This window comes from Lampris incognitus, chromosome 3 (genome assembly GCF_029633865.1).
Source record: "Lampris incognitus isolate fLamInc1 chromosome 3, fLamInc1.hap2, whole genome shotgun sequence".
In the NCBI taxonomy this organism is placed as follows: Eukaryota; Metazoa; Chordata; class Actinopteri; order Lampriformes; family Lampridae; genus Lampris; species Lampris incognitus.
Window position 1 is genome coordinate 8,639,809 of NC_079213.1, and position 12,736 is coordinate 8,652,544.

The 12,736-nt window shown below is 48.3% G+C and overlaps 1 protein-coding gene across 1 annotated transcript in view; it reads right to left on the reverse strand.

Annotated features, from left to right (window-relative positions):
- The window catches only part of pik3cg (phosphatidylinositol-4,5-bisphosphate 3-kinase, catalytic subunit gamma), a 39,126-nt gene that overhangs the window by 4,639 nt on the left and 21,751 nt on the right, over nucleotides 1-12,736 (reverse strand). Inside the window, exons 14-20 of the mRNA XM_056276216.1 lie at nucleotides 11,316-11,381; nucleotides 9,572-9,715; nucleotides 8,593-8,674; nucleotides 8,365-8,465; nucleotides 2,988-3,134; nucleotides 2,270-2,360; nucleotides 1,709-1,839 (exon numbers count right to left, since the gene is read on the reverse strand). Of these exons, the coding sequence (XP_056132191.1) occupies nucleotides 1,709-1,839; nucleotides 2,270-2,360; nucleotides 2,988-3,134; nucleotides 8,365-8,465; nucleotides 8,593-8,674; nucleotides 9,572-9,715; nucleotides 11,316-11,381 (762 nt within the window). The remainder of the gene's footprint in view (nucleotides 1-1,708; nucleotides 1,840-2,269; nucleotides 2,361-2,987; nucleotides 3,135-8,364; nucleotides 8,466-8,592; nucleotides 8,675-9,571; nucleotides 9,716-11,315; nucleotides 11,382-12,736) is intronic.

Genomic DNA, 12,736 nt, shown 5'->3' on the forward strand with positions numbered 1-12,736 from the left:
TCACATGGCGTTCTTTTGGGGGGGTTTTTTGCGTGTTGTGTCGTGTCACATTGTATGGTGTTGTGTTGCCTTCTGTTGTGTTTTTTCACATTCTGTTGTGTTGTACTGGGTTGCGTTGTGATTCAGAGTCAAAGAAAGGTTTCTTCGTCTCATGTTCTGTGTACAAGTTCAGTGAGCAGTGAACTGCTTTTGTCTGGCAAACTGTGAACTGTGCAACAAGAAGAAGAAGAAGAAGAAGTGGAACCGCAAGTAGCCGGGAATAAAATGTAAATGTTGAAAATGTAAGTTACAAATCTGGGAGGACACAGAAGGTATACTCTGACACTATATATCTATTTACAAATATGCAAGTGTCATGTTGTGTTGTGTGGTTTTGTTGTGTTATGTTGCATTGCATTGTACTGTGTTGTGTGGTTTTATGTTGTGCTATGTTGCGTTGCATTGTACTGTGTTGTGTGGTTTTATGTTGTCATGTTGCATTGCATTGTACTGTGTTGTGTGGTTTTATGTTGTGCTATGTTGTGTTGCATTGTACTGTGTTGTGTGGTTTTATGTTGTCATGTTGCATTGCATTGTACTGTGTTGTGTGGTTTTATGTTGTGTTATGTTGCATTGCATTGCACTGTGTTGTGTGGTTTTATGTTGTGTTATGTTGCATTGCATTGTACTGTGTTGTGTGGTTTTATGTTGTCATGTTGCATTGCATTGTACTGTGTTGTGTGGTTTTATGTTGTGTTATGTTGCATTGCATTGTACTGTGTTGTGTGGTTTTATGTTGTGCTATGTTGTGTTGCATTGTACTGTGTTGTGTGGTTTTATGTTGTGCTATGTTGTGTTGCATTGTACTGTGTTGTGTGGTTTTATGTTGTGCTATGTTGCATTGCATTGTACTGTGTTGTGTGGTTTTATGTTGTGTTGCATTGTACTATGTTGTGTGATTTTATGTTGTGTTATGTTGCATTGCATTGTACTGTGTTGTGTGTTTTTATGTGGTCATCTTGCATTGCATTGTACTGTCATGTTGCATTGCACTGTGTTGTGTTATGTTGCATTGCACTGTTGTGTTGTCATGTTGCACTGCACTGTGTTGTGTTGTGTCATGTTGCATTGTACTGTGTTGTGTGGTTTTATGTTGTGTTATGTTGCATTGCATTGTACTGTGTTGTGTGGTTTTATGTTGTGTTGCATTGTACTATGTTGTGTGGTTTTATGTTGTGTTATGTTGCATTGCATTGTACTGTCATGTTACATTGCACTGTGTTGTGTTATGTTGCATTGCACTGTTGTGTTGTCATGTTGCACTGCACTGTGTTGTGTTGTGTCATGTTGCATTGTACTGTGTTGTGTGGTTTTATGTTGTGTTATGTTGCATTGCATTGTACTGTGTTGTGTAGTTTTATGTTGTCATGTTGCATTGCATTGTACCGTGTTGTGTTTTTATGTTGTCATCTTGCATTGCATTGTACTGTCTGTTGCATTGCACTGTGTTGTGTTGTGTTATGTTGCATTGCACTGTTGTGTTGTCATGTTGCACCGCACTGTGTTGTGTTGTGTCATGTTGCATTGTACTGTGTTGTGTGGTTTTATGTTGTGTCGTGCTGCATTGCATTTTACCGTGTTGTGTTGTGTCATGTTGCATTGCATTGTGTTGCGTTTTGTTGTTGTCACATTGTGTTGCATTGTGTTGTGTTGTGTTGTGTTGTGTTACCTTGTCTTCGCTGACACACTTGTCCCTCAGCCACTGGTAGAGGATCTCGTCTTTGAACGCTCCCGTGCTTCCCACCACGCTCTGCTGGATGTTAGCGATGGTGGTGGCGTCCTTCACAATCTCTATCATCCCTGCAGACACACACACACACACACACACACACACACACACACACACACACACACCATCACAGAAATGGTTGCATGACATGAGCGGGTTCAACACACCCACATACACACACCACCACACTCTTTATACCCTCTCTTCTGATGCAGTTTCAGTACTTATAATGTCCCTCGCTTCCGGAAAGGGAAAGCAACACACCCAACACTTTCTTTCCCCCTGTTGTGTTTCTGCAACAATTCTGTGGCAATGAATAGTTTCTATGTCTTATTGTTGCATCGCCTAGAAAAGACAGATAAGTGCCCTCACTGATGACCGTGACTGTGGCGAACGCCTCAAAATAGACCCAAGACCCTCTCATGAGACAGCAGCGCTAGCCAACAGTGTACCGCCCTGTGTGTGCGTGTGTGTGCGTGTGTGTGCGTTGTGTGTTCTGACCTATTCGGTTTCCAGTGGAGATGCAGCCGTAGGGCAGTAGAGAGAGGTCCAGGGACTCGATCTCCCAGATAGACTCCATAATAAGCAGGATCTGATGGAAAACACGGGCTTGCATTAGTCCCGCAGCACATGACGGGACATTGAGAACGAGACAAGAGTCTCCAGAAAGGACAAGACTCTGGGGAAACTACGCAATGTCTTTTACGTTGTCCCCATAAAAAAAAGTTTGTCTTTTTTGTTGTTGTCATCTCTGCACCGAGTGTTGGCATATGGCCTCACATAGTATACTCGAATCGGTCTGCTGATGCAGTAGGTATGCAGACAGACAGGAAGTTTTTTTTACTTTCCCCCCCTTTACTCCCCAGTTACCCCACTCTTCTGAGCCGTCCCGGTCGCTGCTCCACCCCCTCTGCGAGTCCGGGGAGGGCTGCAGACCACCACATGCCTCCTCCCATACATGTGGAGTCACCAGCCCCGACAGTGAGGAGTTTCACCAGGGGGACGTAGCGCGTGGGAGGATCACGCTATTCCCCCCATTTCCCCCTCCCCCCCGAACAGGTGCCCCAACCGACCAGAGGAGGCGCTAGTGCAGCGACCAGGACACATACCCACATCCGGCTTCCCACCCTCAGACACTGCCAATTGGGTCTGTAGGGACGCCCGACCAAGCCGGAGGTCACACGGGGATTCGAACCGGCCCAGACCGGTAGTTTCTTACCTGCAGGATGAGCATATCCTGTCTGAGGTCGTCTCCGTCTTTAAAGATTATCCCGATCGGGTCTTTGGAGAGAGTTGTGGGATCAGCCCTTTTAAACTGCAACCACAGTGGCTTCTTCTTGGAAGCCATCACTTTACACTGCTCAATCTATGCACACACACACACAAATGAAGAGACAGGTGATCAGACATACAGCGAGCATGTGTGAGCATGTGTCAGTGCAGGTGCACATGTGCATGACTGTCTTTGCATCGGATTTCCATGTGTAAGTAAGTGTACGCACATCTGTGTTGATGCGTCTTCCTGCCGCAGTGCTAGCTTTCACATGATCAGAGTCCGCCTGTCTGGATATTAAGCAGCTAGCCTTGACAGCGAGAGCAGACCTTACCTTCGCATCCATGAAATCAGCATTGAAACGGATTTTTGGTGAAAACTGTTGCACCAACTCCTGCGGGAATTCAGATTGAGCGCCTTTTTCACCGAGCAAAGTGGCAATGTGCGATCTCAGATCAGCCACGATATGGCGCTAGTGAAAGGCACAACTCCTTCAGACAAGTACGGGAGAAGAACAGCAGACAGCCCTTTGCTACTGAGCGAAGCACCCCTTAAGAAGGCCGGGGTAGTCCTTGATATTGAAAACGACAAAGCAGTGATGTTCAATCAACCAGTCACACTTGAACCGCCTCCCTCAGGACATTATTGTGCCAACATTCAAGACAGAGAGTGGAAAGACAGGGTGGTTGAAAGTGAAATGGGCAATAAAATTCTAGCAGTTACAGAAAATATGACCAAAGAGGAAAGTCACAAAGTCCTGCAAAAGAAGTTTGAGTAGCTGTTGAGGAGCTCAAGTAACAAAGATGGTGAGAGGGTGTCCGGGTGGCATGGCAAGTCTATTCCATTGCCTACCAACACGGGATCGGCGGTTCAAACCTCAGTGTTACCTCCGGCTTGGTTGGGCGTCCCTACAGACACAATTGGCCGTGTCTGCGGGTGGGAAGCCAGACGTGGGACGCCTCCTCTGGTCGGTTGAGGCACTTGTTCAGGGGGAGGGGAACTGGGGGAATAGCGTGACCCTCCCACGCGCTACGTCCCCCTGGTGAAGCTCCTCACTGTCAGGTGAAAAGAAGCGGCTGGCAGTGAGCAGCTGTGACACTTGCCAGAAATACAACAGACCTCAGCCCAAGCCCACAGTTGGTCTGCCCCTGGCATGAACTAGGGCCTAGCTTATGATGCCCCCACATAATTTACCATTTAACACGTTTCAGTGCTAGCAGCATTCTTAACACAAATCGTCAGAAATTGTGAAACACTTCATTCATCACTGGATAAGTGTCCATGGAGCGCTACAGAGACTGTACAGTGACAATCGTAAAAGTTGTGCATATCGTTTCTATTGGCATGGGATTGTATTTAATTTGCCTTCGATATCCACCACTCATTCTGCAGGGCACACAAGTTTGACTGCACCTCTCTCCTGGATGCTTGCCATTGTTGCCGGAGTCAGCTGATGTAGGATTGTTGAGGGCAGCACTGTGTGCTTTGTGCATGCCTTTGAGTATGGTAGTTATTGCGCCTGTGTTGTCACTGAACCAGTCCTGGTGCTTTCTGCTCTTGTAACCGATGGACTGGGATGCTGCCTCGTAGAGTCTGGAGCTCACGGAAGACCATTTCCTATCAATGGAATAATCTGTGCTCAAGAGAAGCTCAATGTCTTCCAGGTTTTCAGCCAGACAGAGGCGGAGATTGTTCTGGACCTCAGCCTTTTCTAGCCGGGTACAGTCAAGCCTCTTCTTTCCTGACCTCTGAAGACAAACAGCAGGGCGTACCTCCACCTGGAGTCTGGTCATGATGAGCCGGTGATCTGTCCAGCACTCAGCACCTCTCATTGCACGAGTGAGTGAGACATCTTTTATATCAGTGCGTCTCACAACGATTCAGTCCAACAGGTGCCATTTTTTGGAGCGTGGGTGCATCCAGGATGTTTTGTGCTTATTTTTTAATTGGAAGAGGGTGTTTGTGATGGTCAAGCCATGCTCAGCACAGAGGCTTAGCAGGCGCAGTCCATTAGCATTGACTTTCCCAATGCAATGCCCACCAATGACACCACTCCACACCTTGTTGTCTTTTCCCACTCTGGCATTGAAATCGCCCAGCAAAAAGATCTTGTCCTCCTTGGGTATATGACGGAGAGCCTCATCTAGTGACTGGTAGAAGCGGTCCTTTACGTCCTCCTCTGGTGGTAGCGTTGGTGCATAGGCACCTAGGAGGGTGGCATAGCGTTTCTTGGCCAGAGGGATCCTGAGCGACGTGAGCCTTTCACTTATGCCAATCGGTGTTTCAGTGAGTCTTGGTAGGAGGCTGTTTTTTATTGCAAATCCCACACCATGCTGATGTTGTCCTCCTGCAGGGTATCCCTTCCAGAAGAAGGTGTAGGTGTCCTCCTTCAGGGAGCCTTCATCCAGGAACCTGGTTTCGCCGAGTGCAGCAATGTCAACATTGTAGCGGTTGAGTTCCGCTGCAATGAGTGCAGTCCTTCGCTGAGGTCTTTCGGCGTTAACGTCCAGCAGAGTTCTTATGTTCCATGTTGCCGGTTTAAAAGGGATTATTTTCTTTTGTTTATTTCGACCGCAGAGTGGAATGCCCCAATAGGTGCGGTAGCCTATCCAGGATGTTTTGAGTGGGCAATGTTTAGGCCACCTTTTCTAGGTCCCTCCCCAGTTGGGGTGAGCAGTGTGGCTCCTAAAGAGGGCTGCTCAGTCACACAGGGGTCTGCCGAGAGCAGCTGCCACTCAAACCCAGCTGCTGGCGACCATGAATAGCCCTGTGCTGCTGGCGTGCAGAGGTCTGATTAGGAGCTTCCAGTGCATTCATACCTGCTCCCGTCACCAGACACCCCATCGCTGCCAGAATTTGATCCATATTCTGGTTGCTGGTCTCACTGGGGCAGAGGCGGATACCTACGCAAAGAGATTATTTAGAGTGCCATTGGGGGTATGCATGTCCCAGCAGCACTTCTTCACTGTGAGAGGGTGGGATCCGGTGGCAAGGAGAACCCAAGACGACCAGCACTCTTCCACAGCTGTAGGAGGCTGCCGGAGCTCCAGTCTGTCGCAGGACCGCCTATCGTGCGCCGCCGTGCACGTTGCTTTTCTCTCAGGGTGTGCTCCCCTAGCCTTTGTCGTCCTAGCCTTACCCACAAGGCAGAGGGACAGTAGTTGGTCAATGCCAGGGCGTGTCCACTTCACGTGGGCATGCGCATTAGACCTCTGGGGACCACTGTAGCCCTGAGATCCCCTACAGTTTAGCCAGGGACCGCAAGGTACCCAGTTACCGTGTGTGGCCACGAGGAGGCACTGCAGGAGTCTTGGTGGTAGAGAGGCTATGTACCGGCAGGGGAGACTTACGCACTCAGCTCCTTTTTTCGCCCCCCCAAAGAGGGCTAGCCGGCGACAGTAGCTGAAAGCAGAAAGTAGCAAGCAGAAGCAGCATGTAGCATGCACTAACTACAAGCACTACTACCCCAGTACTACTGCACTGACGCATCACACACACACATTCACACCTAGGGTCAATTTAGTATGGCTGATTCACCTGACCTACATGTCAGGTAGGACTGTGGGATGGAACCAGAAAATCCAAAAATTGGGGAAAAAAATGACTCTCTCAACTTAGTCGTTGACAGTGATGCATCAGTCAACCTCCTAGATGGAGCCTCCCAAGATGGACACCTCATCATGCTAAAGGGACAGGAAGGAAAATTCTCCCCCATCTACTGGCAGTCACAAAGGATCAGAAGAGTTGTACATAGTGAACTTGCTGGAGAAACACTGGCTCTTGCTGGTGGAATTGACCTTTCCCAAAGTCCCGCCCCCCTTAGTTACTGTTGCTATGCCCGTCAAGCATTTCAGAACTATCCAGGAAGTAGCCGGAAAACACCAAAACATGAAGGAAGAAATCAGCGCATTGTGTGGGTAAAAGTAGCAGTAATAATACGTTAGCTGTATTAGCTATCAATAATAGCTAGTAGCTAGCTTAGCTTGAAGCAGACAGGTATTTGTGTTGATTCTGGATGGATTAAGCTGGCCATGGGGTCTGCTATACTGCCAAATCTATTGCCGACCTGGTGCTTCTTGCGTTCTGGGTTTCGGGAAGGGAAAGAAAATGACACCCCCTCCAAACTTTTCAGATATCTAGTGTCCAATTTGCAGATCCCATAGGCACACCGTTTCAGCAATTTGCTGTGTGTTTGAAAGCTTGACGGACCGTTGCTACGGTAGGATTGGACAAGCACCATTCTGGGGCGGTACTTTGCGAAAGGTCAATTGGCAATGCCGTGTTCCTGACAACACTGTTCTCTGAGCTGACCACAGGTGAGGTTGATGGACTTGCTGCCCATAACGTGCATCACTGACCACTACTCACTCGCTGGTTGATGCAATCAAATCCACAAAATTCATCGCTGAGAAAGGACTACATGTGGAGATGAGCAGCATCAAGGAGCTGATCCGAGTTCAGAGGAGCCAACTTGTTCTCGGGTCAGCTACTGAAGGCGCATCGGCACCTGTGCTTCTAAAGGCACTCCATGATGGCACATGGCTTTTGATATAAAACATCCTGACTACAAAAGACATTTTTTATTTAACCCATTTCTCAGACAGGTTTTGCTTTTGATTTGTTTGGTTTTTTTTTATTTTTTTTTATATATAAAAAAGAGAGGGTGATTGTCAAGTGTACCCTTTGGTGTTGCGCCTATGTGATCGTACTCATGGTACTTCTGTCCTATTGTGTCAGGGTAATACACGCGACGCGTGCACACTTCTTCTTTTTGGTTCGAGGCAATGGAGGCTCTGTTGTAGAGACAGTAAAGTATTAAATTCAAAGATCGCTTCCTGGTCTTAAATACGAGTTACCGTGTATTTGTGTGTGTGTTTATTTTTTTCTTTCTCCCCAACTGTACCTGGTCAATCGCCCCACTCTTCCGAGCCGTCCCGGTCTCTGCTCCACCCCCTCTGCCGATCCGGGGAGGGCTGCAGACTACCACATGCCTCCTCCGATACACGTGGAGTCACCAGCCACTTCTTTTCACCTGACAGTGAGGAGTTTCACCAGGGGGACGTAGCGCGTGGGAGGATCACGTTATTCCCCCCAGTTCCCCACCTCCCCGAACAGGCGTCCCGACCGACCAGAGGAGGCGCTAGTGCAGCGACCAGGACACATACCCACATCTGGCTTGCCACCCGCAGGCACAGCCAATTGTGTCTGTAGGGACGCCCGACCAAGCCGAACCGGCGATCCCCGTGTTGGTAGGCAACGGAATAGACCGCTAACCTACCCAGACGCCCTAGTGTGTGTTTGTATGTGTGTGCTTCCACCTCACCAGCAAGGCTCCTGCTCGCAGGCCAGGATCATACGGGACCCTGAAACTCTCCGGCAGACCAGACTGCAACGTCTCCAACTTCTGACGCAACTGGAACACCACTAAGATGTGCACACAAACACACGTTCACAAATGACTGTGTGCCACAAGAGTTCTTGCAGCAGGAGTTCTGCAGATATTTTGAACAGCATCCTCTAACCCGGCCTGTGTTGGTGCCTTCATTCTCACCTTGTGCCGACACGTCATACTTGTCGGCGGACATTGTTTTAATCTCCCGAGTGACTTTCTGCAGAGCCTCTGTGGTCTCCACCTGGGGAGCAGCAGAATGATGGTGATGACACTTTTTTCTTTTCTTTTTTTTAATGCAAACCTCAGTTTGTATTTGGCTTGGTTCATTTGCACCTGTAGTACCGTGTAGCACTTTGAAATATGCTAATGAAAAGTGCAGTACAACAATACACAGACTTACATACTCTCAGAATAAAGCAGACTTGGTTCTTGTTCATGAATGACAAGGAGGTATGCCCTAATGCTAATGCTACTTTTAAATACAATGCTACTCATAAGTGCAATAGCTAATGCTAATGCTACTAATGCAACTAATAAATACAAGTACAATAAAATAAAGATTGTTATATCATGTTTTATTATTGTCATTATTACCAGTACCAGCCTCTTTTTTTACATCATCTTTGATGGAAGCTTGTTTTCATTTTGTTGGGGGGGAGGCACCCCCCCCCTTTCTCCCAAATTGCACCTGACCAATTACCCCACTCTTCTGAGCTGTCCCAGTCACTACTCCACCCCCCCTGCCGACCCAGGGAGGGCTGCAGACTACCACATGCCTCCTCCGACACATGTGGAGTCGCCAGCCGCTTCTTTTCACCTGACAGTGAGGAGTTTCACCAGGGGGACGCAGCGGGTGGGAGGATCACGATATTCCCCCCAGTTCCCCCTCCCCCCTGAACAGGCGCCCCGACCGACCAGAGGAGGCGCTACTGCAGTGACTAGGCCACATACCCACATCCGGCTTCCCACCCACAGACACGGCCAATTGGGTCTGTAGGGACGCCCGACCAAGCCGGAGGTCACACGGGGATTCGAACCGCCGATCCCCGTGTTGGTAGGCACAACACACACGACCTTGTTTTCATCCCTAAAGTTCATTAACCTCAGTTTGAACTGTACATCACAGAGAGCTGCCGACCTGTTTCCTGAAGTCCTGCAGCATGGCCTCGCCGCAGCCGCGCAGGTAGGCCTCCAGCAGGACGGCGTACCGCTGCTGGTAATGCATGGACTGGGCGATCTCGCTGCGTAGGAACCAGAACAGGAAATGACCTATACGTTTACTCTGCCAGGAGAGAGACGAAAACGACAGAAGATGAGTTCGATTCCCAAATGACACGGAAAAGCTGCCGTTTCACAAACCCGGAGAGAGGTCATGAAGATGTGCGAGAGCACCCAACACGCAATGGGTTTTTACTTTAGATGTGAGTGGAGTACAGACGTTTGTTCCCTAACTGGTCATATCTTCAGTAATCAATCACATGCTGCATGTCTCAAACAACAGGAAATGAAGATACTGACATTCAGAAGCGAGCAGCAGTATTTTATGGGGTGAAACCCTGAAATACCGGATGAGTTTTTTAACCGTGAGCATGAAACAGGTGCACTTTAGAAACCCTTAGACCAGTGGTTCTCAACCTTTTTGGGGTCCTGGACCCCCTGCGTATTTTTGATCTACCCTGAGGACCCCTCCACCTGATCTTGGGGGAGGGGGGGTTGCAATTTGATAGAAACAGTAGAAACTGCATTTTAAATTGCATTATAGCATTTATTCACTCTTTGAGGCAAAAATAAGAGCTTTCAGTTGTAACTTAGATATAGTTAACAAAACAGAATTCTTATGCAGTAACTTTCAGATATATGTAACAAAACAGAACATGTATTCAGTAACTTTCAGATATATGTAACAAAACAGAACATGTATTCAGTAACTTTCAGATATATGTAACAAAACAGAACATGTATTCAGTAACTTTCAGATATATGTAACAACAGAGTTTTTATGCAGTAACTTTTAACAATGCAAACGGGGGTGAGATCTCTTATTAAAATACAATAAATTATACTTGTGAAACAGATGTAATTAGAGAAAAAAGTCCTGTTACCCTTTATAGTTTAGGTAGATAAAGGTCTCGGTCACATCTGAGTAAAATAATCCTATTTCTATAAATGTCATAGGATCTTTTTTTTAAAGATATTTTATTTTCACGGACCCCTTGCAATTACACCACGGACCACTAGGGGTCCGCGGACCCCCGGTTGAGAAACACCGCCTTAGACCGTTTAAGCCAGTAGTCATGACAACACACACAGAGACACGCTGTTAGGGATATTGTTGGGGTCTTTCTTTCCCCTTCCGTTGTATTTTTTGGTGCAGAGCTGATCGTAAACACGAGAACAGGGAAGAAACTACAAATCCCAGTGCAGCAGGTTTCATGGGTGTGACGTCACGTCCTGCCCATTCGTTTGGCGGGAAGGGCCGATTGATAATTGGTCACCGCCGGCGGGCACAGGACGAAAAGAGTTAGGATGAGACTCGAACGCCATCTAAAACCAGCAGGACCGGCCGCTCGCGGGAGCTGGGACTGCGTTATTCGGACCACTGAGAGGAGACGCCCTCGCGGGGGGTGCCGGACCGGCTGACGTCAGCGGTGACGGTGAGCATAGCTGCCCGTTTATCTGCCTGTTTCCATATCAGTTCTGTGTTGGCCTTTCTCTTCGTTTTACGTTGTGCCACTGCAGCGGCAGGTTCCGGTTGTGTGCTTGTCGCGGCTGTACCATAACACACACACACACACACACACAACCTCCACACACTCTGACTTGTGTGTATGTGTGTGTGTGTGTGTGTGTGTGTGTGTGTGTGTGTTGTTTGACCTTCCTACCCTGAGAGCTCTTTTCAGCAAGAACCTGACCAAGGCACTGTCGTGGTAAGGCTCAAACTTCACGGCCTGCAGAAAAGACACACACACACACAAGGAATATCAGCAATGGTGAACATAAACCAAGGTAACTATACACTTCTGATGTCTGTCTTAATGTACAACGAAGACACAAGTGATGCACACACACTCACAAACACACACACTGAAAGTAAACGGTGAAATCTCATGACCGAGTTAAGAAGCTGCAATGCACCAAAGTGATGAGTGTTCACGGTAGCTTTATATAGCTAAGCACTTGGTTCACATGCATAAACATGTGCACAAACATATACACACACACACACACACACACACACACACACACACACACACACCAGGGAACGTACACGTAACATTTAATTTTATAACCAACCCACTGGTACTAATGTACCAGTGGGGCTGGAGGACACAACCTTCACAACAGGCTCGGGCAACAGAATCCGAATCCGAATACTTTGTTCGTCCCCGAGGGGAAATTGGGTAAACTTAAACGATAACTGAGAATCCAGATTATATGAGTCTAACTAGAGAATCAGAATCAGGACCACTTTGTTTGTCATTTCATTTCATGCACTTGCGCACATGAAATGAAATGAAACGTAGTTTCCCCCCAGCCCACAACGGTGCAACACAAAGACAAGAACACACATCCAAACTCCAAAAACACATAGATCCAAACTAACACATATAGCTAAACTGAACCACAACAAAAATCACTGTCCAGGAGAACGAACGCCAGCCAGGATGACTGTCGGAACTGCCGGTCTGCGTGGGCTAGCAGTTAGCTTAGCCTGCCCCGCTTCCGCGTGCTGTCAGACCGCCCTCGGTGTTTCCTCTTCCTGCGCAGCTCCGGTCAGGGCCGTGGTCCTTGGGCCCACCGGACGCAGCAGACCAGGCTCCCTCAGCCAATCCAACACCAGCTCTCCCAGCCAGACACCTTTGACACACCTCCCCGCACTCCACACGGCAACACTGGCACCAGGCGAGGCTGCCGCCAGACCTCCCTCGGTGTTATTGGAACTGCCGGTCTACTTGGGCTAGCAGTTAGTTTAGCTTTCTGCGTGCTGTCAGACCACCCTCGGTGTTTCCTCTTCGGGCACAGCTCCAGGCAGGGCCGTGGTCCCTGGGCCCACAGGACGCAGCAGACCAGGCTCTCCCAGCCACCAAACGAAGACAAACTTAGACGTGGACAAAGACACTGCATGGACGGTACTGGGCGAGGCCGCCGCAAACATGAATTCATGCCGCCATCTTCCCACACCGATACTGGGTGAGGCTGCTGCAAGCGTGAATTTGCGCTGCCATCGCCCCACAGCAGAAGAATAAATATGGGTCAATGTTATGAGCCATGATATCTGGGAATACACAATTATTTCACTGCA